Source organism: Centropristis striata, chromosome 22 (genome assembly GCF_030273125.1).
Source record: "Centropristis striata isolate RG_2023a ecotype Rhode Island chromosome 22, C.striata_1.0, whole genome shotgun sequence".
In the NCBI taxonomy this organism is placed as follows: Eukaryota; Metazoa; Chordata; class Actinopteri; order Perciformes; family Serranidae; genus Centropristis; species Centropristis striata.
This window is the reverse complement of record NC_081538.1, coordinates 25,919,468-25,947,215: the sequence shown is the minus strand read 5'-3', so window position 1 is coordinate 25,947,215 and position 27,748 is coordinate 25,919,468. Positions and strand designations below refer to the sequence as shown.

General features: G+C 36.5%; 1 protein-coding gene across 1 annotated transcript in view; it reads right to left on the bottom strand.

Annotated features, from left to right (window-relative positions):
- rassf3 (Ras association domain family member 3) overlaps positions 1–27,748 on the bottom strand; it is a 90,197-nt gene that overhangs the window by 10,105 nt on the left and 52,344 nt on the right. The window contains 1 exon segment of the mRNA XM_059326280.1: positions 1,973–2,080. Within this exon segment, the coding sequence (XP_059182263.1) occupies positions 1,973–2,080 (108 nt within the window).

Here is a 27,748-nt window from a genome sequence, read left to right as displayed (position 1 = left end):
ATCCACCATGAATAAATCCATATTTTCCTTGTATTTTTTAATTAATTCCAATCGTCAATTTTGTCCTGCAAAGCCAAAATATGCATGAATTTGCAAGCCACTTCAGCTCATTTCTGATATAATTTGTTTTTTTATCAAATATACACAGTGTTAGATGAACTCTATGTTAAATACATATTATATATATATAATACATATTACAGATTAATTATGTTTGCAAAAATAATCCTAAATTCTGCTAAATTCTAGAGCATAAATGCAGAAATTGTGACAAATGAATAAAATACAGGACTTTAGAGACAAATGCAATTAAGTTTTCTGTCAAATTTGTTGATATAAATCTCACTGGATACGTGATAAATTGATTTCCTCACACTGTGGTGGAGCTGTCATGTTGCATAAAAGCATTTCACAAATGAAGGAGCTGCATGTTAGTAAGAAAACACGTGGAATAAAAGCTGGATTATAAAAAGAAGAGAAGGAAAAAAACAAAAATAGATCACAGAAATTACAGTAAAATTGACTTTGTTTTCAGAAAGGACACATTTGTTGACATGTTAACAGATAAATAAGATAAATAAATGATGTATTTAATTAATTTAACATAGTAGAATTGATTCTTTACCTTTAAAAAGAGTCTCATACCAGAAGAACATCAGAAAGCAGAATAAGAAAGTTGTTTTTTGCAACATTGAAGCAAGATTACAGCAAAAAACTTGAGAAGAAAAAGTTCAGATTTTATCACACGTTCTTCCTCAGAAGTTGGAGTTTAAGCTCTCTCGGCCTCCTGCAGGTCTAAAACCAGGTGACGGAGGTGTGCATGTGGAGCCAACAGGCCTCTGCAGCTCCAGTGTTACTAACTCGCTTTTAATGAAAGTAGCTAGAAAGCTCTGGTTAGCAGCAGCTCCACTAAACTCTAAACCAAATATTTAGAGATCTGTTCAAATGCGAAGGATCTGTTTTAATGCTCAACAATTATTTTTTACTGGGAAAAACGTCACAGTACAGAAACTAAAGACTTCTGTTTCACTGGAACTTTAAGTATCATGAATTTAGGACGTTTACATGTGATTTAAAGGAGATTAAAACACACACAATGTGGTATTTATTCTTTTATTTAGCGAGTAAAATATCTGCTTTCACTGCTGGATATTAAGACTTGAATAAAGAAGCAGGTATAATTTTAACATCCTTGATTATCATCCAGCATTTCCATTTTAAAGTCACAGTGTTTAATAATTGTGGCAGCAGCATATTCTAATATCTGCACAACCCAGTGTATATATGAGACAATATTTTTGGGGGTTTTGAAAGAAGAAACAAGCTCCAAGCCAAAAATGTACAGCTCAGTAGCCGTGTTTCCAATAAAGTCGAAGCAAATTTGAAGAGAACTTTTGAAATATCGCATTTAAGAAAATGTGAATTAGGGACGTTTCCATCGACTGGTTTAGAGCAATTAAACAAAGCTGCAGTAACGTACTTTGGTCAGAAGATGGCAGTGTGATGTATTGCTGTAGGCTAATACATCAGTAGAAGAAGTGACAAAAAACAACAACAAAAGAAGTTGCTAACAGGACAACTTTGGCCACCAACGAGAGAAAATGGAGAGAAGTCTTCAGGAATTGGATTAAATTGGGCAATTTATAATTCTTCTTTCATGTCAGAGGAAACAGCTGATCAGTCATGTGAGTTAAATGCACTACGTCAGAACTTATTCTTAAAAAATGTTTCCATCTCCCCTTTAGTGCGTTGACTATTTTTTTTGGAAAGGACAAAAAAAACACCTCAAGCGAGCGTAAAAACTTTATTTTTTTTTATTTAAATTTTTTTTTTTTTTTTATATTTTTTATTTGATTTACCACATTAAGCACTCACATGACAAACCACTATAAAACATTTTTTATAGAAGAAATTTGAATCATGACGACTGACTCAGCCAGTGTGTGTGTGTGTGTGTGTGTGTTCCACTCACGAGTGTCATTTTCAGGTGGTCTCTGGTCAGAGTGTTGTACTGCTCGATCTTCTGCCTGATCTCATCCCTGCTGAACTCTGTCCGCAGCTCCCTCTCTTTCTCCACATCCTGACAGAGAATCAAAGGAAACACGACACGATAAGTCACAAGTCAACTATGATCATTAGGACAATACGCGCTCTGTTGGGACAATAGCAGCGGGACACGAGGACGAGTCCTTCCTCATCCGAAACAACATTTCTTTCCTGATGTTTATAGAGCAAAAGTGACTTGACATAACATTCAACACACACACAGGATACACACACAATGACACAAACAGCTTCCTAAATCAGATCATGTAATCTTTATGTTCATTACTGCAGCTCTTTTATCTTAACTGATTATAAAGATGTTCTTATATGCATCCTAAACAAATAAATCCATATATTCCTTGTAATTTTCAGTTAATTCCAATCATCAATTTTGTCCTGCAAAGCCAAAACATGCATGAATTTGCAAGCCACTTCAGCTCATTTCTGATATAATTTGGTTTATTATCAAATATACATAGTGTTAGATGAACTCTATGTTAAATATAAATATATTTTGTTATTACAGATATATTACATTTGCAAAATTAGCCTAAATTCTGCTAAATTCTAGAGCATAAATGCAAACAAACGAATAAAAGACAGGCCTTTAAAGACAAACGCAATTCATTTTTCTGTCAAATTTGTTGATATAAATCTCACTGGATACGTGATAAATTGATTTCCTCACACTGTGGTGGAGTTGTCATGTTGCATAAAAGCATTTCACAAATGAAGGAGCTGCATGTTAGTAAGAAAACACGTGGAATAAAAACCGAATTATAAAAGAAGAGAAGGAACAAGACAAAAATAGATCACAGAAATTCCAGTAAAATGGGACACATTTGTTGACAAGTTAACAGATAAATAAGATAAATAAATGATGTATTTAATTAATTCAACATAGTAGAATTGATTATTTACCTTTAAAAATAGTCCCATACCAGAAGAACATCAGATAGCGGAGTAAGAAAGTTGTTTTTTGCACATACTTCATGCTTTCGTCTAAAATAGAGCTTTGTGCTATTTTTGTGCGACTCAGCCCACTTGTACGACAATAAAAAGGGAGGAGATAACTTAATAACTGCACTAAGAATACATTACAACATACACTTCTCACTTTTCTGGTGTCTTCTCCAAGAAAACATACATTTCCATCAAATTGTTGCAGCAAAACTACATTAGCACCCTGTATATTTCTTCATTTCTCCCCCAAAATAACTCTGACTGGGACTCAAAGTGTCACTGCTGGAGGGTCAGCACATGATAAAGAACACATTTCTAATCAGCCTGTGTCCCATGCTGCACCACTGACTTCTAATTATAGGCAAAACATGGAAACCTGCTGCAGGAAACTCAACAATGCAATAAAAAAACAGCTAGAAATCCTGATTAGTTTAACACATCGGAGGCCACGTGGACTTGTAATGTGCAACTAGCAGCTTGTGATGCATGTTGTGTTTGTCAAGTCAGCTGCACAAGAGGCTTCACTGTATGTGAGGACTGTGTTTATGTATAAATAACCAGAGAGGGTGGGGCAGAGGCTACAGGGTCAGAACAGGGCGCAGCTGATAGAGAACATTCAGAGATAAAGATGATGGACAGACACATGTGGACATTATAAACATCTGCACGTGAGCTTCAACAACCAGGAGGAAACACATTAAAGAGGACCTGAGTGACACCAGGTCAAACACAAACAGTCCAACAGTCACTTTTTTTTTACGTTTACAACAGCTGTGACTGCAGAAAACACATGCAAAACTATAATTTAGGCCAAATGACAAAGCCAGATATGTAACATAATCCGTTTTAAAGAGTCCCACCACTGACCTCACAGCTAATTAAAATGTTTTCAGGCACTAGCTGCTGCTGGTTGGGTTTTGAGGAAAAAAAGTGGCACACGCATGAAGTCCCTCCCAGAACTTTTGCAACAACAAAAATGACAATCAACAACTTTAAACCTATTACTTTTTTTTAATAACGTTGAAATAACTGAATTGAGTGACGAAATTACTTAGAAAAGAAACAAAATGACCAAAAAAAGACACAGAATTACCAAAAAAAAGACACAAAATTATTTAAAAAGACAATTATTAAAAAAAGACACAAAATTATTTAAAAAAGGGGACCTTCCAAACACAACACGGTAAAGTGCCATTCATATAAAACTCACAGTAAACTTTCATATCAAGGTGGGGGCCACAAAATATCGTCACGAGGGCCGCAATTGGCCCACGGGCCGCGAGTTTGAGACCCATGCTCTAAAGTCTGTCCTGATGTTTTATGTCTTGTGTACAGATTGGGAGTGCCCATGCAGAGTCTTCAGACTTTAATTCTTCACTGTAGTGTGTGTGCTTACATGGGCATAGTGCAGCCTCCCTCTACATCTATTAAAAAACCACACACACACACACACACACACACACACACACAAACACACAGACACATAGTGCAGAATCCAGGGAGGCTTTGAAGGCACATACACCCTTATATGGAAAACACACACTGCAAGAGGGAAAGACAAGGTGCCAATGCAGCATGTGCAAACTCTGCAAACACACAGTCATACACACAGTCACACACACACACACACACACACACACACACACACACACACACACACACACAGTCACACACAGTCACACACAGTCACACACACACACACACACACACACACACACACACACACACACACACACACACACACACACACACACACACACACACACACACACACACACACACACACACACACACTCTCTAACAGTGTAATGCCAGAGCTAAAGGGAATTACTTGCAACATTCAATATGTGCTTTATCATGTTTGGATTAGATTAAAAGAAAATGTGATGATCCCTCTACAGCAGGTGAAAAGACTTCAAATCTTCTGATATGTTTATCGTAGATAACAAGCAATACTTTCTTTCTACTTTTATTTCTCTTTTTTATTCTATTAGACGATTCATATTGGATCAACAGGTTGTATTTAGCATCCATAAATAAATGGATATTTAAAATTTGGGACATTTTTAGTGCCTCAATGTTTAAAAAAATGTGTTGATTCCTCAATTGGTAGATGCTGATTGACAGAAAATAATATTTTTAATAATTTATTATTCATTAAAGTCAGTTATTGTGGAAATGTTTTTTTTTATTTTTTATTTGCAGCCTTCCAAAAGGCAACAATAGCTTCTTCTCACAGTTTTATACGACTATAAACTGAATATCTCTGGGTTTTGGGAAATTGCTCGGAGAATGATTTGTTCAAGGACTGTCAGAAATCTGAAAAGCTAATGCTAACTTCAGTTTTTCTGGTTTTTGGCTCTGATAAATTGTGTAATTCTGGCGATTTTGTAAAGAAAACATGCCTTCCAATCCTGCCAGCAGTTTGAGAGGGTTAATAGATTGATGAAGGTTATATAATGTGATGCAAAACAACAACAGATACCATTATTAGAAATGTAATCAGTTTTCAAACATCTCTACTGTCTTAACCCTATAGGGTTATATTGGTGCATATAGTGTAGTAAATGCCTTGCTGGCAGTGACCTGTCCTTCTGCATGTGTCTGTCAGTCAGACAGAAACAGACAGTGAGTCATCAGGATTAAAGGGAGGACACACAGGGATCACTGGACCTCAACACATCTGCTCCACCACATACACAAAGACACAAATATCATCACAACACCATGAACCTGACGAGATCAGATTCCTCCGTTTATTTTCTGAAAAATGTTCTACTATATCGTGACGTTATGTTTGACCTTTCCCCACATTCAGAATAAGCAGCTGCCGGGTCAGATGAGTCAAAGCTTATTATTGCCAGGAAGTGACAGGTAAGGAGATTAACTGTCATCTTACCTGCAGCAGACAGACAGACAGAAAGAGAACTTGAAACATGCTCTTGATGCAGATCTCTACCAGGTGTGTCTGCAGGCAATGTGGAGGGGAACAGGTAGAGCAGTATAGTCTCAGTTTTCCCTTTAAGATGCATAGAATAGTGTAACTGTATTGTAACAAAGAGCCCTAGAGGTTCCTCTACCTATAGAAACTTAATAAAGAAACAAAAAACGGCCTATTAGTCCAAACCTCAACATTTTAACTAGGGATGCACGATATTAGGGGTGGGCGATATGGCCCTAAAAGATTATCACGATATTTCAAAGTATTTTTGCGATAACGATATACTTGACGATATTAAACAATACTGAAAAATATATAGAAAAATATTTTTTAGTCTGTATAAATAAATAAAAATCGTACGACAAAATAAAAATCAATCATAAATCTAAATGTAGTGTAAATTGCTAATCTCAACAGTCGCCAAATACAAAAAAATACTTTTACTATTATAATAAACTGATTAAATAATGGGGTGCACATCACCTCTCTGTAGCACCTTGTTTGTAGCTCAGAGAATTGTGCAGTGTCGTCTGAGCCCACCTTATATTATATTTATTTATGTTCTGATTAGGGACTGAAGCTGCTTATATTTTTTGTACTTTTTGTGATTTTGTTTGCACAGTGCAGATTGAGTCGTCACATATTAGGCTCCTATTTTAAGTTAAATTTGAATTTAAGCAGCAGTCTGTAAGGTACATCCAATCCAATATCGTGCATCCCTAGTTTTAACTAAATTTAAACATCATAATTTGTCTATTGATTGCTCCTTCAGGCTCCCTTACAGTCAAGATAAGAATAACACATAACAGGGATTTATTCATCACGCATCGTGCCTAACTTAAGCTGATCATGACATATTGGGTATGGAATAATCTGCTAATGTTCCTATTTAATTGGAGATCAAACGATTCTATTTATGCCAGTTTTTGAGGCATGATGAATGGCAAAATGTGGCCTGCACCAGACTGCAGAAAGCTTGTTTTTAGTCAAGCCAATTGTTTGTGGTTTTGGTTTAACGAGTGACCATGTTAACTCGTGACTCTCAGTCCGATGCATCCTGGTTGTTTTTAGTGAGGGCAGCTGTTGAAAACACAAAGAGAACATGCAGTTGTCCTCATAAAAGCCTTCAATTTGACTTTAATCAATTTAAAATAGTAACTCAAGTATTTAATTATCTATGCCAGGGGTTTCAAACTGATCCAAGAAAGTTCTCATGTGGCTGCAGGTTTTTGTTCCAACCAAGAAGGAAAACATCTGGTAATAACTGTAAATCAACTGAAGTGTGTGAGGACAGTTCAGGTGAGTGAATGAGTTGAATCAGGTGTGCTCCTGCAGCCAGTCAGCACTTTCATGGATCAGTTTCACACCAGTGATCTACGCCAACTATTTATGCAAGTTACTACGGGCAACAACAGACACAATCAGCCAAAAATCACCAGTGTTTTGGTCACTCATTGCACCAAAACACCAAAGAAAAGCCATTGAGCATACAGTCATGAGTGTGCACAAACACTGCAAGGTTTATAGGTCCAGTAGAATGCAAGGCTATCTGATGCTGCCCTCCAGGCGTAAGTTAAAGACGCAAAGTAGTAAAAAAAGAAACATGTTGAATGACAATCCCTCAGGGGAATCCCTCCTCTCGTGACTCTGCTATATCCGTTAGCGTGTGTGCAGTGAAGTCAACAGCTAAAGCTCATGCAGTGTGGATTAAGAGCCTTCCAGCCTGCAGTAACTGCCTTTATATTTACATTACTCCTGTAGTAGTAAAAACCCCAGTTGTTCCTATTCATTCATCCATTTGTTCATGGTATTTCGTGGGACTTGCCAATCCTGTCCACCTTGAGGAGAGTACTTCTGAATACAAGCGTTTGTTGTCTAGTTTGAAGTATTTAGAATTAGTTTTTGGAATAAAATGCAAATACTAGTGGACATATGAGAATAAAGACAAGGGGTAGACCAAGAAAACAGTGACCCAAAACCTTCTTTAAAAGGCCTAAATGCAGATTTCAAGTCTCCATTTGATTTGAAATTGAAGCATTTTGGAGATGTAAGATCACTTACTAAAACCTTTATGCCAAATCAAAGATGAGTGTCTTCTCCAGCAAAAAAGAGAGATATTTCATCAATGAACTGGACAACATTCAGTCAACTACCGACTTATATCTCCTTTTATCTTTTCATACAAGCAATTACAGAACTAGATCTAAAATAGGATACGGTTAAATGTCCCCATTGGTACAGTCAGAGCTTTTTTAAAACTGTCTCCTCTATTAATTCACTCTGGGCATGGAATGCAAATACAAAATATGATTTTCTTATTAGATCTACCCTCTTTGAATACTTTTACAAACTGCCCTGAAGGAAACTGGTTCCTATTTCCCATAATCCTTGACTCAGGTGGAATGTGCTATGGATATCGTTGGTATGCCTCTCCTCTTTTACTGCCTCCCTTGAGTTTTCAAATGTGAAATTGTATTCTATGTGAAAGGGATTGTGCTGCCATCTTGACCAGTACTCCCAAGAAAAAGAGATCTTATATCTCAATGGGACTTTCCTAGCTAAATAAAGGACTAACTTATTAAATAATTCAATTTATTCAGGCTTTGGTGATGGAATAAAAGAAACCTCGTCCATTCATTTAGGATACCCAGAGGCATTTAGCATTTTAACCATTTTATCTATAAAATGCATCTCTGGGTATAAAGAATAGCCAAACACACTGATGGCAATTAACCGGTACCCTAGGCGACATATTCAAATGCTTTATGTTGTCACTCCTCACCAACATACCACAACCCAAAAGAATATTCTGTAAACTGTCATATAAGATGAAGAAATGTAGCAAATCCACACATTTTGAAAGCAGCAAATGCTTAGGACAGGTTGTCATGTTACTTATTGTCACCACAAATAAATGGTTTTGCAACATGCACACTCCTTTGAACTCCTAAAGGAATTCATGCATACATGTGTCATCATCATATGATAGTCTTGAACAGGATTATACAGGCCAAAATGATAATAATTAAAAAGAAAATCACAAGGCTCCAATGTTTCCTCTAGAATGTTATTGTCAGGGTGGAGAAAGAACGTTTTTAGGCCATCATGGGACTCTGAAACTAAAGTTTGTATGGCAGGAATCACTGCTAGTTTTAGAGAAAAACCCTCCCATTTGAGGCTTGAACAATTCTTTAGAAAAGCTGTTAAAAGAACTGACCCGTGGTGATGTTATTAGACGGAAAATTACATTCTAGTCCTCGTGAGCGTGCATACCAGTGTGTCCAGTTCAGGGCAGATAGGGTTAAGAGGAACTGGGAGGGTGAGAGCGACTGAATCCAAACAAACAAGAGAAGCAGAGCACAGCGGAGCTACAACACAATGAGATCATCGTCCTATTTAAGCGCACAGCAAATCCTCCCACTGAAGCTGGAAGATCAACACTGGACTGAGGGGAGAAAAGGAAGACAGAGGAAGAAGACAAAGACAGAAGCTAGGCTTCGATAGTGAAGAAGAATAAAGAAGCTGATTTTCAATCGAAATAGATAATTATCTCACTTAATATGTAAGTTGACTAACAATGATTCTAAGGCCTGTATCTTACACTGTCTTGGAACAAAATACAGCATATTGTTTCAAATGCCATGCATATAAAAGTGTTCTGCCTACTTTTCAGTTTTTAAACAACTTGTAGAGAACAAATCTCTACATGACAGAGAGCAACATCATCTGCATATAGTCGAATCACAGACCGATTTATTCCAGAATCAGGACACATTAAGACTGAAAAACTGCACATATTACCAAATTAAAAAATGGAGTGATTCAACAGGTTTTGTATGCTAGGCCAATGACTAACAACACAGGAAACTGGTAAGCAGAGCTGGTGGAAAAATCCTGACATGTCCGTCTTTTTCTCAATTTAGTTACTAGATGACAGCTTAAATAACTCCCACACTCAATGTGTAAAGTTTTCCTCAAAGCTTAAACATATGTTTCATAAAATGCAGTACTTTTCCCTGAAGTTCCTGAAGAGAGGTCATCTTTATTTCAAGTCAGGCACTATGTCTCCACTGTGGGAAGACATTTACTTTGTCACTTGCCCTAAGTTGCTTTAGCTCTGGCTGGATGTCTTGCCACATACAGAGAATTAAGTAATAACGCTCAATGGTGACTGGAATGTTAACCATATCCAATAGAAATTATAAATGCCAATTGGCGACAGTAAGACAGAAGTCATAAAACTGAGCTTTCCCATTAATTACTGCAAGATTAAGAGACACAGAATAAGATGTTGTCAACTTGATTCAGAGATTGGCCAACTTTGGTGGACCTCATGTTATTGCTTTTAATGTCTTAACTCTCCGGATTGCATTCAACAGCAGTATACAACTACATTATAAAGTCTTTAACTATTACAAATATCCACACATAAAATGCATTTTGTTGATGTTTTATGCTGTGTATTATTATGCGGCCATCAATGAAAAAGGGTCCATATTACTGGTTCCATTGCAGGTACTGAATGTGCACAAATTGTGCTTTTAGAGGTGAATTTCAACACCTTGAATACTGATTAAGAATTGGCAGTTAAATCAGACAAAAACTCAGATGAACACTGTTATTGTCCAAATCTAAAACAGGCCTACTAAAAAGACGTTCCTCGTATAAAAACTGACAAAACCACTTGATTCAATCTTCAAAGTTTAATTAAATTCCATGTCTCCATCCTGCACTTGTTGCATAAAACAGAGAAGCATAAAAAGCAGAACAGACCCTGCTCTGACACCAGAGTTACCGGGAAACGCTGGAAAAAGCAGAAGAGAAAGAGAGAATTAAAAAGTGCAGAGACAGAAAAAGAAGGGCTACGAGAGAGCAGACTGAAAGATAAAGATTTATCTTGATCTGCATATCAGAGTCTCCGTGTTTAAGAAAAATCCCTGGTAGTTTAAGTTTAGTCTATGTGAGACAGAAATGGCCTGTTCTGTCTTCAAGCCTTTATCAAACACACCTGCAGAATGCCTGCCTTTGTTAAACACTGTCACACTAGTTTGCATCCACTGTCTGTAAATAGATGACATCACCTGTTAAGTGTGTATGCGTATGCGTGTGCGTGTGTGTGTGTGTGTGTGTGTATGTAGACAAAACACACCTAGCCCTGGCTAAATAGACCCTAAAGCAGTGGACTGTGTGTTTGTGTGTTATGGATCTTGGGTCAGACTAAACAGTGGTTTGACTGTGCTAACTATATCTAACCTACATTTTAGAGGACAAGAAGGACGTCTTATTTCTGTCCTTGTGTTTACTTATTTCCCTTGGAGCTATGTATGTTTCAAATGACCAAAGTAAAGGTCATTTCACTTAGCAAAACATTAACGAGGGACGAGGTTACATGATACTGGTCCTCTGCCAGTCGGACGTGTTCCTCCAGTTATTCAACTGTCCTTTGACCGAATTTCCTGATAAATTGCTGAAAAGTTCTTCAAGGGTTACTTGAATCTAATTTTGTAGTAGAGTTACTGTTATTTCAGTCAATTTAGCTGCTAGTTTAACAAAAGTAACTTTTCATTTCTCTAACAGTTATTTTAGCAATTATTTTGTCAATTACTTTCTCAGTTTGGTCAATAAAAGTATCAGAAAATTGTGAAATATATATAGTTTCTACAGCACAAAGTGATGTCCTATTTAAATGCGTTATTTTGTCCAATCAACAAAATTTAAAGAAAAAACTAACTTTGGAAAAACTGGATTGGTTTGGCTTGAAAAAAAATTGACACTAAAATAGATGCCTACTTATTTTCACTCATTTATTATAGTAAACTGTATATCTCATTTGTGCTTACATAGCACATTTGCATGACCTGTGCACTGACTAAAAGACTGTCTAGGTTTTTCAAATTTGGCTTGAAATGATAACTAATTAACTGGAATTATACCAGCTAAACACTGTCTCTATTTTACTTTTCATCACTGGTTTCTTTCTAAACAAACTTCCTGAAAACTTGTTGAAATGTAGGCTTGTAAAACCTTTAAAAACTCTTCCTATAGAGCCATTCTGCAAAATCTTCAAACATAAACACCTTTCATAAATTCTCTGGGTCCATTTTCAATCAATATTCTTTGTCTTTTCCACCCTTTAGCTCGTTTTTTAATCTGAATCTATCTTATGTTCAGATTTCTGACCTCCTCAGGCCACCCCCTCCCTCTCTATGTTACTTCCTGTTGAGTCCACGGGGGGAAGTTGAGATCGGCCACACCTTTCCTCCCGGCATTCCTGCACTAATGGGTAGACACGCATGCACGTACATTGCCACATAAATGTGCTGTATGAGTACAAGTGCTCACACCTTTCCTCTATATAACGGACAATCCTCAGCTAATGGACACGGAAACAAACTCTTCCTCTTAAGTGGACATTCCCGAGTTAATGGACGCTCACACAGGAGATACAATGGCGTCTAGTTAAAGCCTTTTATAGATCTCTCCATCTGCCTTATGCACTGCCAACTACTATGTATAAGCTATTCAGTAAACACAGCTGTCTATTCTCAAAAACTGCTATTCATTTACACCGGAGTGCCTCAAGGCTGAACAGATACCGGAGTTTTATGGTTTGAAGCTGTCCCTTTCTGAATTTCAACATGAAACTTCAAGTAAAACACTTAAACTGGCCAAGAAAGAATTTCCCAACCGCCATTTACCCTTTGGAGACATTTTTGACTTTTCATTCTGTATATAACAGTGAAAAAATATTTACCATGCCATATTTGGTAGAATTTCTTTCAGCACGACCTCACTGATATGAGCTGATAAATATTTTTTCTTTGTCTCACTGGATCAACATTTTGATCACAACAAACACAACTTTTCCCAACACTAAAAACATGCCGTGTCAGCATATACATTGGTTTTTTAGTCATCAAATTTAAGGAAGATGCCTTCACACCGTCAAGATTTTTGTACAAATTGAAAATAAATCCAATATTCCAACACATTGTTATTTTATTATTTTTACCTTCATATTTCAATAGTAGCTGAGGTGGAAGAAGTTCTCTGATACTTTTATTTAAGTAAAAGTCATAGAAAAAGTCCTGCAGTCAAGATTACACATAAAAAGTATTGGCATAAAAACTTAAAATACAAAAAGTAAAAGCACTTATTCTGCAGTAGGAGTGTAAGAAAACATTGATACACTTCAGCATTGTGACATTATGTTTATGGATAATATATTCAATCTCAAACTGTTATATATTTATATATACTGTCCAGTTGCTTAAAGATTTTCCAAAGGGATCAATATTCTTATCTTTATCCAAAATAATACATGGAAATTAATTTGTTAATTATATTGTATAAAATTAATCTGAATCTGCAAAGCAACGTGAGATTTCCAATACATGTACAGCAGTAAAAAGTGCTTAATTGTAGTACAGTACAAGTATAAAGTAGCAGTTTATCAGTGTAGTAAGTATAGTCCTTAAACTGCCAGCTCTTTCTTCAGAGGAGAAGAAAAGAGAAAATGACGTTTTTGTCTCTGCAAACAGAGAAGTGAAACCTGCAGACTAAACCATCCGGACCACAGAGAGACAAGAAGCCGGCAGGACACAATGATGAGAACCAAAGTGGACGAGGAACATCAATCACCCTGCTGCAGCACTGTCTGCATGTTCCCAAAGCGGTTCACTAAGTACAACATGGAAACATGCACGGCAGAGAACAGGACACACAGTTATGGTTCAAGTCTCTGTGCAGGAGACCACAAGGAGGCTGTTTGGAGGGCTGGGTGGTCCTCCATCGAGACCTTCACCAACAGCAACAAAGAGGAGGTAAAAGATGTCAAGGAGGAGATACAATCAAAGAGAAAAAAAGGAGGAGGAGGAGGTTAGGGAGGGGAAGAGAGTTACTAGGGAGGAAAATGTGAAGAAAGACGAGGAAGGAAGAGAAAACACAATAAGAAAGAAGAGATTGATTACAATGGGAAAATGGAGAAGAAAAACTCTGGGGGAGATGGAGACGAACAAGTAGGAAAATTAATATCAAGGAAAATCTTTGTCATAATTACATGAATGTTCCATCTTTAGTAGTATTAAGAGCCCAACAGATATATTGGTTGGCTGATACTATCAACAGATATTGGCCTAACAGTATTTATCTATTTATATATGCTGTCCGATATGAAAGCTTTTTTCACACTGTATTTAATGCAGAAAACAAAGCTTGGATTGATTTATAAATTGTGTTAACTATTTAATTTGAGGCCTATTTATTCTGTATTTAAATGGTCAGCAATTAAAGGGATAGTTCAGGATTTGGGACATGAAGTTGTATAAAACACCGTAATGAGTGGATGCAAAGCTGTTAGTTTACTTTCTGAGCTTCAGAGTCTGAGCTCTGGCCGGTTCTGATTGTAGAATAGAAAGTTCGAGCAAACTGGCAGGGTCACGAAACTACAAGGTTTTACTCCACAAAATTATATGTACAATCAAAGGTCGACCATTCCACCACAAAACACTGGTCTTCAGAAACCAGCGGCACTATTTTGTTTCATGAAAAAGACAGTTAATCAGGCAGAATGGCCGGAAGAATGTTTGTGGTGGAATGGGTGACCTTTCAGTGGACATGTAGTTTTGTGGAGTAAATTGTTGTGCACATGCGTTGTGTCAGAATACATGTGGGAGTGTCGCAATGCAACATGGGACTTTTCCAGAACTTTGAAATCATGGCGGAAGACAACTATAGCGGAGGGAGCTCAGATATAATACTTTTTGAATTTAATTTCTATCTGCTGACATTTCTGTTGAAATTCCAGAAAAACTTCAGGTTTTAGGGGGTTATTTTAAAATCTCCCAGAAGTTTTACAGGCATTTTTACAGGCGTTTTAGGCCTAAATGGTTTAATCGTAGTTGGAGAACTAACACGTTTACATGCACTTCAGTTGTCCAGTTATAGTCGGATTAAGGCAATAATTATTTTTTTCCAAGTGTCATGTAAACGTACTGAGTTAACATACGGTATTGATATTTATTTATTTTATTTCTATTCATTCTTTATTTTCTCAGTTCACATTTCTAGAATGTGTTGACAGTTTTATCATGTATAATAATGATAAATATTATTTTAATGAAGTAATTTGTTTGATAAAGTAGCCTTCTTAGCACCTTTGCAAAGTCATATCGGTGCAAAATTGGTGCAGAATTGACATATAAAAAGGTCTATTCCAGTTCAAATATGCACAACATCAGCTGCCATATCGGGGAATTTATTGCCTCTAAAATTGTTCTTGGTCCCATTTTTAATGAGCGTCTAGCTACCAGTCTTGCAGTTCGCTCGGTTGCTTTGGAGATAAATAAAACATTAAAAACATGATGCTGTCCAACCATGTTGATGGGCAGCTCTCACTGGAGCCGCTGTCTAAACTGCTAACAGCCTGCTGAGAAATGTTCTCATTAGACTGAAAAATGGCTTTCATTAAAACAGGGGAAAGACACAGCTTAGCCAACTTTCTGTCTCCCCTCTCTACCACACACACACACACACACACACGTATATATATATATATATATATATATATATATATATATATATATATATATATACACATATACATACATACATATATACATGTATATATATACACATATATACACACAGATATATATATATATACACATTATATATATATGTATATATATGTGTGTGTGTGTGTGTGTGTATGTATATATGTGTGTGTGTATATATATATGTGTGTGTCTGTGTATATGTATATTTATGCACACAAACACACTGAGTTCATGTTTGATTGTGAGCTTTTCCTGAAGTCAAAAGATTGCAAAATACAAACATGGAAAAGGGCGAAAAATGAGTCTTTACACACATTTGTTATCACAAGAAGAGTTGAGCAACAGGCCCAGAGAGGTGTGTGTGTTGAGTGGCTGGTGAGTAAGCATGTGTGGGCTGAGATTATGAAACTTCATGGCTTTGACCTTGGAGGAAGAATAGAGGTGTGTATATGTGTATGTGTGTGTGTGTGAGGACAGTGAGCCAACAATAAGCCAGACTTCCTCTGGTGAGTTTTATTCGTCAGAAATCTGCCCACCAGTAAAAACAGAACACACACAGGTTGGGCTTCTAATAGTGGTTTGTTTTTATAAGCTAATAACCAGTTTAACAGATTAATCTTTCATCGTTTAGTCTTTAAAATTGTGAAAGAGGTCTTTCAACTGCTGGTTTTATCAGTCCAAACAGTCAAAAACCAAAGTATATTTAACCGACAGCAAAATAAAAGGGAGAAAATAGAAAAACCTCACATTCTGACAGACTGAAGCCACAGATTGTTTGGATTTTTTGCAACATAAATGATAGTGGTTTAGCGGACCAGAGTATGGATCCCCCTCATGGTTCAGCACATTGTAGCAAAGCTAAAACACTTATGACCTTATGCTTTAATTTTGTATTCACTCCGACATACCTTAACAGTCTATACAATACATTAGATATACTTATACATTAGTTATTACTTCGGTATGGTCTGAATCTATAGCTGGAGGCTCTCTGAACGCTGTAGGGAGAAGGACCTGCAAGTTTATTTCTTTCAACAAATAAGAAAGTAACTTAGGATGTGACCAAGAAATCTGATCCAAATCTTGCCCTATCATAATCCTAGTAATTATTTTGCAGATAAACTAAATATGAAAAAGAACAATGAGCCTTTCTTTTTAAAGTGATATTTGTCTTTTGATCCAAAAAATTATCGGATCAAAAGACAATGAATTGAGTTTTGTGATCTGTTGCAACACTAATAAATGGCTAAAAACAAATATGCATCATTATAGATTGCCATCAATCAGCGCTGCAATGATTGAATACTTTCATTATCGATTAATCTGCTGATTAAGTAAAGAGTTCATCATAGAGCACTCAGAAAATCAGCAAATATTCACTATAAAATGCCAAAACCAGACAATTTTTGGCCTATTAGCTAAGAACATAACTTCATTGAGTAAATTGTTGCAGTCTAGTCCATTAGGTGACTGTTTGCAAGGTCCATTGGCAATTTTTTCTGTTGGTCAGTGAAAGTAACAGCACTAAATCATTATTATTCTATCTTTGTAGAGTTGACATCATTCCACCAAAAAATATTAATAAAACATCCTTAATTTTTCATTCAAGCAGAGTTCCCCTTCGTATTTTGCTTTTGAAAAAAACTCTGAAATAGTCAATAATTGGACAGTTGCAAGGTGATACAGGACAGGATAATGGAGGCCTAAAGGTTTTTAAAAAAAATAAACAAAATTTGATTGGTTTCCTGGGCATACAGTTGCAAATGCACCTTATTTAAAGACTAAATAAATAAATAAAGAGTACATTGACGACATCACATACACACAGGCCTGAGAAGAAGGCTCAAGACTTAAAAACTCACCGACTCTAAAATGACTTCATAACATTAAAGTTATGTTACAAAACTGCAATACTACACAGCAATTTTCCAAAGTCTTACATCATGTCAGAAAAAAAGCCTCATTAAAAGTCACTTAATGACATGGTTCAACTTCAAGCAAGCCACAAAAAGACTAAATATAATTTAAAGAAATTCAGCCAAAGAAGAGAAACATAAACAAACACAAGTGGAGCAATGAATGATAATGAGAGCAGCTTCTCTCCCCACAGCAGCCTCACTGACTCACACATGAAGCAACAGAACAAACAGGCAAGTCACCATCAGTCACATCTGACAGCTTCATTACTAAACGACCCCACGCCCCCTACATGAGAGTCACATAGAGACACTAATGCAACACTTTTCAGCTTATTAAAGTACATTTATCCTCCCACGGTCTACAGTACTCGACATGCTACGTTCACAGAACCACAGCTGCGGTTTGTTTCTATTTTGTTTCTATCGTATCTTCAGCCAGACTTGTGGCTTCACTCTAGAGATAAAACTGTTGGTCCAACAATGTGAAGTGAGTCAACACAACTGATGAATAGAGTACTATGAAGTTTAACTAAACACTCAAGGTGCCCGGAGGATGTTTAACCCTCTGGAGTCTGAGCCTATCTTGGCCATTTTTTAATACTTTTGGCAATTATTTTCTCACTTTAACAACATATTGAGCCCAAAAATCATGAAATCAGAGTTGAAAAATATACTATTTACTACAATAAAAACCACAAATATGCTCAATGAACTGTTTTGGAACTTGAAAATGTAAACAAAGAATAAAAAAAATTACATATAAAAAGGAAAAAATTTTAATATAATAAAACTATATACAAAAAAGTCCCATAAAAACATGTATATTTATAGGCTTTTTTTCCTTGTTAGCAGCATGTACGAAATTACACAGAGAGCTCCACCAACGCTCAAATATTACTATCAAATTAAAACGATCATATCTTTGGTTTTACATGACATAGGGATGTCAAACAAAAACTGGGAGAAAGTTTCAAGTCTGTACTTTGGAGTGAAGTTGATAGCAGTGCTCCATGTGATCTACTTTTTTTGTTAAACGTCACGTGATCTGATCAGGACGGCACCATCATAGACCCCAGAGGGTTAACATGCTGATGTTTAACATATTGCACCAACAAACTTAAAAAGCCAACACATATTATAACTGTGAACTACGACTTTACTAGTTGAAGTCGTACGGGTGGTAATAGATGCTCTCAATTTCTTTGCAAATCCATGTCCATATACTACACATTTTTGGCACTTTTGACAGCTGATTCCTGTAGTTATATGTTGGGAGTTGGGAGATAAAAGCGGTACCATAAAAAGCCTCATGATTCTCAGAATTTGTTTGTTATTCTGCTGCAAAGATTTGATTTACTCTGGGAAAATGCAAAGAAACTAACTGCAATTATAGCCTGAGTAGTGTAACAAAGTGCATATATAATTTGCTCACTCAAAAAAAGTGGCTTTAGTGTTGTAGTCTTTCATTTATCGTGCCAGTTCTTTAGGTCAGTTTTAAGCAACAGTGATGGTTCCAGCTCCTTAAATGTGTAGATGAACAGCACGCTGAATGTTCATTTTAAGCAGGATTTAAAATGTCTAAACTACTAAAAAGCCCAGAAGAACGTGCGTAAATGGCTCGACTTTACAGAGAATGACTAGGACAGCGGGAGAAACAACCATATTTACCTACAGTACTAACTTGTGTGGCTAAACTTCAAAATACAGGTGTTGTGTTGAAATCTGTTACCGGATGGTGAATGGTGTTCTCCGTAGCATCACCTCCGCGGTTGGAGTTAGGATTTCAGTTTAAGGTTAGGCCTTGTAGAGAGAACTGTTTGGGGTTAAGGTAAACTTGGGCTCATGTTAACAACTTAAAGGAGGACTGGTTGGGGTCAGGGGTCAGGTTGGTGCAGGTTAAGGTAAGGGGGACACATATCGACGGGGGACAGACTTTGACATAACACCGGTAAGACACCCGGCTTATAAAAGAGGCCGGCTTTTATTTACTAAAAATAGTTTTTACACCCGGTTACTAAATGAGGCCGGTCACTAATAGGGGCCCGGCTTTAAATTGAGGAGATACGGTATACACAACTCATGTGAAAATGTAGAAATGGGTTTAAATTACAAAACGCGGTATCAGAGTACTAGAAGTCGTTGCTGTGATTCAATAGACACAATGAGGCTGTCAAAGGCAGGTGTGTCTGTGAGGAGCCCGATAATGGAAACAATACCTGTGAGATGTGTGTGTGTGTGTTTGTGTGTAATAAGGATTATAAATCACCTCCGCAACAGTGGAAAATCCCTTTTAAAGGAGCCTGGAGGTGCATAAAAACACACACATACTCCCACATTAGGATAGCCAAAACACACACCGAGTGATATCCAACCACCGTGAGCCAAAATCCAAACGATTAAAACCAACACACACACACACACACACACACCAAAATAATGATCAGCCAGCACATCCAGAACCCACAGACCCTCAAGGTTTTAAATGTGTGTGAGTTAGTTCAGTGTTTGGATTGTTGCTTCATTTTAGGTGTCGCACGTAATAACTAATGACACACAGGATGATGGGTTATCTGACACGCAGCTCTGTCAGCCTATACACCATCATTATGTGTGAAGCCTAACATTATGAATGTTATGGTGTGATGAGTGGGCTCTGTGGAATGCCATTTACTGCAATAACACTGTTTCATGTTATTTTTGAACACATTACACTGAGAATTAACTTCTTCAGCAGAAGAGTCGGAATCCACAGGCTTCAAATGACAACACTGTTGATACATGAGCATAGTTTATGCTGTTTTTAACCACAATAAAGAGCTAAAAGTCAGCTTAAAACATCTCTAAAAGGTCAAAGCTTTAATACTTGCCTGACTGGCAATCAACTGTTGAGGCAGATATCGATTTTTCAGACTATAAAATCATGTTTATATCAGCCAATAAAACATGATAAACACATTACAGCTGTCACTGCTGATTATTGCTTCCACTAAGGACATCATGTGTTGGTTCGGTTTGTCAGCTGGATTACGGGAAAACTACTGGCCAGATTTTAATGGTGGAAGGGTGTAGCATGGGCCAATGAAGCACCAAATCAACTTTGAAGCGGCACATCAAATTATTTTCCACTTTCATTAACATTTTGAGACAGGCATTTGTGCATGTGGTATCAGAATAATTGGAAAAATGAATTCCCGATCATAATTTATGGCTCATTTAATCTGTTTCCTTTGCTCTTTGTTGACACGCAAATACTGGAAACAGCTATCGACATCTTGTTTAAACACTGAGCAATACAATAAAACACATCTTTGTCGCCCATGTTCTTTCCACATTACGACTGAAAGATCATGAAAACACACAGTCAGCCAGTCAGAAAAGTTAGTGCCCAAGTCGTGAAAGGAGACCATCTGAGGAGCATGTGAGTGCACCATTTGCCAACACTATACGAATTGAATACTGATTTCTTTACATTTTTATTTTTATATACCATTGGCATCGGCCCATTGGAATTTGTATTCTTCAATTGTAAAAATGTGCAGCTAATATGTGGCACGGTATTAAAAAGTCAACTAAAATGTGCATCATAGCTTACGAAAGTGCTATAACCTCTAAATTTTGTCAACTTCAAGTCTAGTTTTGAGTTTTTCTAGCTAAGCGAGCTTTCGATCCCAAATATCCTGATATATTTTTTTGGTGTCCAGCCTCTTATTTCTTATATCTGCATTCTTCATATTAATAAATGTTCATTATGGCCTATTAGTCATGTTGATAGGCTCATTTAGACTTAGTAAGGCTGTTTTATCTTTAATGTTAGGCTCAAAATAAGTTTTGCGGCTCCATTCTGACATTTTTTCTCTTTTTTTGGCTGTTAAACTAAGGAGAAAATGTTGCTCACATGTACATTGACACCTCAACCTCCATCATTGATCGTACAGCTCCCGCTGACCAGAACTCTAACCACAACACCAACTCTCAAACCAAAAATGGCCCTCCTTCGAACCAAAACCTCCACTAATCTTCGGAGAAGGTGGTCTTCAACACACACTTTCAGCAAACCTGCCCTGTCATTTATCATCATTAAGACTCGCACTTTCTCCTTTGCACATCAAACAGAGCACCAAACCGCCCCAAAGTGGGCTGTGGTTTGGTGATAATGGTCTGACCGGAGATCACAGCCGCTCTAAACTGCTCCCAGATGAGCTTCTAAGTGAACACTGGTATGTGACGGGAGATCTTACAGAGCATGGTGGCAACAGCAGAAACCCACCAACACATGCTTCATTACTGCTCGTATAAACACAGAGCAGGCAGGCAGAAAGGCTCACTCACTTTTATACAAGCACACTGAAATCATTACACATTTACGGGAGCAAAATGTAAAAAAGGAGGTTGATAGACGGCCGTTTTGATCCACTGCTTTCAATAAGTAACAGTTACAATATCCAGAAAAGCAAACTGTAATATGAATAATAATAATAATAATAATAATAATAATTAATAATTGTATAATATTTTATTTTTCACAGCTGCCCGATTAATGAAATGTTAACTTCAATTACTATTTAGATTTTTTATTATTATTATTATTATTATTATTATTATTATTATTATTATGATTATATTATTATTTATTTAAATATTTCATTTATTTACATTCATTTTTATGTTTTTATTTATTTTTCTAAATAAAAAAAATAGACTTTTTTCAGTTGAATAATATTAAAAATTAAAGAAAATCCAATGTGAAATATTTTTCTTTTTTTTTAGGTAAATAAATGCATAAGCCTGCTGCCCCCGCGACCCTGCCCCGGATATGCGGAGGAAAATGGATGGATGGATGGATGTTTCCAAAGTCAATTAATAATCATGATGTAAATATTGCCTAAAATAATGGTGATTATGGTTTCTGCCATAATGTAACAGCCCGAATTTGGAGGTTGTGAAAAAAAGTCCTGATATTTTCAAGCAGATACATCAAATAAAACCATATTGTTACGCCAAATAAAAAAGGAAAGAAACTTCAAAAAGAACATGCATTTCTGAGGGCCCCTTCTCCGAATTTTTAACTTTGAGACCTTGTTGACCTGTCATAAGCAATACCAGCTATTTTTTTTAATTTGAGTCTGTGAAAATGCAAATAAGTCCTGGCCTATTTAAACAAATACATTCAAATAAAAACAGAGGGAAATACTAAACGCATGATGAACTTAAGGAATGTCCGCCATGGCTGGTGAAAAGTAAGTATACAGTTCTTGAGTGGCATTAGAGGAGAGGTTACACCTTCCATCTGTCACTTGTGACCTTGTAAGATGATGCTGCAGGTGGTCAGCTTCTCCACAGAGACGTAAAATGAAGAGTGGGGAAGGAAAAGGAGGAGAAGGGAGAAGGGGGAGGGCTGACCACCACTTGACCACCTGTTCAGAGAGTTTGGATGAGAGCCGTATACAGTAGAGAGTCTGTTTAAAGCAGCTGGTCGCATGATTCATCACTGTCCACAAGCTTGGTCAGCTGTAACCAGGCACACACGGCAAGAAGGGCGGCATAAATATAGACAGTTATTGTAGAGCTGAAAGACATGGTTATTTCTATTGTTAATTGATCTGTCTGACTGCATCGTTTAGTCTGAAAAATGTCAGAATAGTGAAAAATACAAGGTGACGTCTTCAAATTAGAATAGATTTGATGACATGGAAATAACTAAAACTACAGGAGAAGTTGGACTAACAGTATAAAATACTGATCAATTCTTAATTAAAATTACATTTAGGGCTGCAACTAACAAGGCCAGTTGTTTTCTAGATTATTTTCTTGTCTATAAAAGGTCAGAAAAAAAGTCAAAAGGTCCATTTTGTCCAAGGTGATGTCTTCAAATGTCTCGTTTTGTCCATCAAACACCCGAAGATACTCACTTAAATGTGATATAAGTCAGGGGAAAAGCAAGAAATCCATATTCGAGAGGCTAAAAACAGCATTTTCTACCATTTCTGCACGACAAATTACTTGTACGATTAACCAATTATCAAAATAGATAAATTAAATAAATTAGTCAACCCATCTCTGCAGCTCTAATCTCATTATACAAGGCAGAAAACATAATAAATATATATATTATATAATATTCCAAAGCCATTACAGGCCAATCTACTGGATCTTGAAAGCATCATTATAGATATAGAGTCTGTCCAACTTTCCCTTTTCCCCTCACAGAGTCCTGACAAACACCTCATACTCTCCATGACGCAGGTGCCTTTCAAAGGCAGATTTATCTTATTATACAACGCAGACCGTTGCTGCGTTAGAGGAGGTGTGTGTGTGTGTGTGTGTGTATATGTGCGTGTTTCCAGGCATAAAAGCACTCTGGTTCTGTTTGAAGAGATAGCGAGGGCCGCGCAGTTAAGAACAATTCCACTTATGTTTCCTTTGGAAAGGCCGAGTGCAGGAGAGAGAGGAAAGGCAGAAAGAGTCTCATAAAAAGCTTTATGTAACCTGCAGACAGTCAACAGAGAGCAGACTTTTAAAAAAACACACTGCGATCGGTCTCTTAACACACATCTGTGATGGCTCGAGATTATATGTGCAAAGTAATGCAGTAAATTCTTATTTGATATATATGACATGAGATCTTTACTTTTTAGGTTTCATATTAAAGTTGATATCTACTGTTAAGTAATCAAAATGCGCTGATGTAAGCAGCTTTTTTGACATCACTGGTGTAATATCGGCCAATGTAGGGACAAAAATAACAACAGAAATATATTAGGTTCAGTGTTTCTGCTGTATACATATGTAAAACAGTCACAAAGTGGCAATAACACAATGTTAACATAAACTGTATACTTCTCCGCATAACTACAGAACTCAACATAATTCGCAAAGTTATGAAAACCAAATAAAAAACAGTCAATCCCAATTTTCAAGGATTTCAAGCACCCGTACCAACCCTCACTAACTATTGTCAAGTAAAGTAAGTAATTGTGCATGTCAGTGTTTATTATTTGCTGTGTCCTTATCTCACAGTACAAGCACTTAGCTGTTTTGTTGTTCAGCAGTTTTGTTGCTGGGGAATAGTATATCTACTTTTGGTTTGTTCGACTGTTTGCATGAACATCTGCTAAACAATGGACAGTCCAATGGGTTTGCATTTAAATTACAAGACGAACAAAACATGCACGTTAGTCAGCCAACACTGTTGTTTCTTAGGTAATTCCTTTTGCCAATGGCATATTGTATTTTTCATTGTTTTATTACTGCAGTCACGCCCTCTCAACTTGTTCGTATAAATTGTTTTATACGATGGCTGCTGAGGACTATGACTTTGGCACCAATAGGGCATGGTGCATTCAGGTACTCCTCGTAAATACTGGAGAATACATATTTGTAAGCAGTACAGAATAACTGAAAGCTTTACTGCACAAGGCTGTATTCCATTACATTTTTATACCTTGAAATCTAACCTGGTGCTTTCCTTTACATAAATAAAGACATTTCTGCCATAAATTGATGCAGAAGAGCCAAAAATTGTTGCTCCAAACTATCTTTATTCAGACTTCACTGCAGCTTCTCAGGGATGCAAATTTACTTACAGAAAACTGTAGCAAACTATGCAAATTAAATGTAAATTAAATTCACAAACTCCTGGTGCAGCGTTAAGCCCATCGAGGGACATAAAAATGAAAATGAAAGTCACACTGATGGCGTCTTCTCAGTGGGTTGAGACAGAGTTCACCACCAGCATTTTTACACACTGACACCACTGTTGCCGAGCAAAATGTGTTCATGAAACACAGCAGTGTTGTTTAACTAAATGTGTTCTTACAGGATTGAAAAAAAACTTGAGAAAAAATGTTCTGGTATGATAAAACTAAATGTACTTTGAGCAACTGGCTGATCAAGTTTCATGCAGTTCAATCAGCAAACGCCCTCATGGACACCAAACATTCAGAGAGAAAGATCTCCAACACCAGCTGCTGTGTTTATGGTTGGCATGGCACTGTTGTGAGTCTAAACACTGTAAAGCTTGACCGAAAGAACTTTAAACACAACTGTAATTCACATAAAGACACACACACACACACACACACACACACACATGCTTAATCTACCCATAAACCAACCTGTGGCAACTGAGGAAGCTTTAATCACACACTAAAGACTCTCGTGAAATCCTCTTTCGCTCTCATTTTTACAATAAACAGACTGACACAGCTGCATTGTGTAACATTATTCGCCGACATTTTACTATTGTTTAAGAAAACTAAGGATACGTTTAAGACTTGAATGACCCTCTGGAGTTTTGGGCTATTTTGTCCATTTTTTTTATCCTTTTCGTGTCTTTGTAAGTCATTTTGTGTCATTTTGTGTCTTTTTTTTTGTCATTTTGTGTCTTTTTTTGGTAATTTGTGTCATTTTTGTGTCTTTTGTGTATTCTGTGGTTTTTTTTTTGGTAATTCTGTCTTCTCATTTTGTGCCTTTTTGGTCATTTTGTGTCTTTTTGTAGTCATTTTGCGCCTTTTTTGTCTATTTGTGTCTTTTTTTAGTCATTTTGTGTCTTTTTTTAGTCATTTTGTGTCTTTTTTTGGTCATTTGTGTCTTTTTTGGTCATTTTGTGTCTTTATTTAGTCATTTTGTGTCTTTTTGTGTCTTTTTTGTGTATTTTTTTAGTCATTTTGTGTCTTTTTTTAAGTCCTTTAGTCCAACATAAAATGTGACTTTGAATCTTTTTTTTACTTTCAAAACACTATCATGCTCAATACAGAATTTTAAATGTTGCAAATGTGAACAAAGCTGTCAAATATAACATATAAGAGGGTTCCATCCAGTTCTATCATTTTATACTAAATATATTTGAGCTTGTCTCCAGTTTTACTTGGTATATCATCATCAAACTGAAACTGGCCTCATGGAGTTTACAGCCAGAACTTTAGAGGTAAATTTACAGTAGGGCTCCACGCTGCTTTGTTTTCTAATCAGAGGGTTAACAGGTTTTAAGAAAGGGTCAATGCTTAGTGGTTCTTCATGAGTGTAATCTGCATCAGTGGACAGGCTCTAATAGTCTTTAGTGAGGTTCAAAGACGGCCAAGGACGCCGGATCAAACTTGAACTTGCAGGCTAACAGATGCAGTATCAGACTGAAGGCTGCTGCCAAGATAAAACTGGTAACAAATGTCTGAAGAATTATAACTCTAACATCAGAAGCAACTGGAGTAGAAACTGTGCCAGGAGTGTGACTTGGGCTGCAAATAAGGTTTATTGTCATTGATTAATCTGCCCAATACTTTATCGACTCATCATCAGGAAAGTGGAAAAATGCTGTGTAACATCCCAGAGCCCAGGGTGACGTCTTCAAAAGGAATGTTTTCTCTGACAAACAGGCCAAAAATCCAAGGTTATTCAGTTCATTATCAAATATGACAAAGAGAAAGTCTTTGTGAAGCATGGCAAGGGAAAATGTTTGGCTTTTTGCTTAAGGGATTACTATTACTAAAACTATTATTCCTGTATCAAAATAGTCGAGTGTCAATTCAGTTTCAGAAGAGGTGGCAATAGATCACATATGCTATAAAGTAAGTAGAAGGAGGTTAATACCTTTTTGGAAGGATACATAACATTATAAATATGTATATTATGACATGTCACCTGGTCCTGGCAAAAGATGAAATCAATTAGTGGAGAATAACAGCAAATTAATCAGCAATTTCTGTAACATTTTGAGTATGTTTTTAAGCAAAAATACCACATTTCTCTGGTTTCAGCATCTCTAACATGAATATTTTTGGTTTATTAAGCCTTCTTGCATTATAAACTGAAAAACGTTGGGTTTTGAACTGATTGTAAGAAAAAAAACAAGACATTTGAAGATGAAATATTGTACTCTGGGAAACTAGGATAGCCTTTTTGGACGACTTTTTAACATGTAATGAACTAAATCATTGATAAATAAATGACAGATTCACAGATGATGAAATTAATATTTTTTGCAGCCCGAGAAATGTAGGTTAATGTTATTCTTACTGGCCTAAATCAGTGCTTTCCAAGCAGCCAGGAAGTCCCTGAAAAAATCGCGGAGTCTCTCAGCTGATTTTAACAAGCTGATTTTTTTATTCTACTCAATAAAATGATCACGAAACAAGATGTGTAAGAATCTGAGTGGCTTTATCAGCTTCCTTGAGGAAAACACGAGATAAAAGCAATAAAATCAACCATATAATGACCTCATATTTATTTTTTATTAGTTTGATTGGACCAATAAAGTCAAAGGTCAAAAACTACTTTCAACAAGATGATAGATGATGTTGGACAAAGAGAAAGTTACAGATTAAATC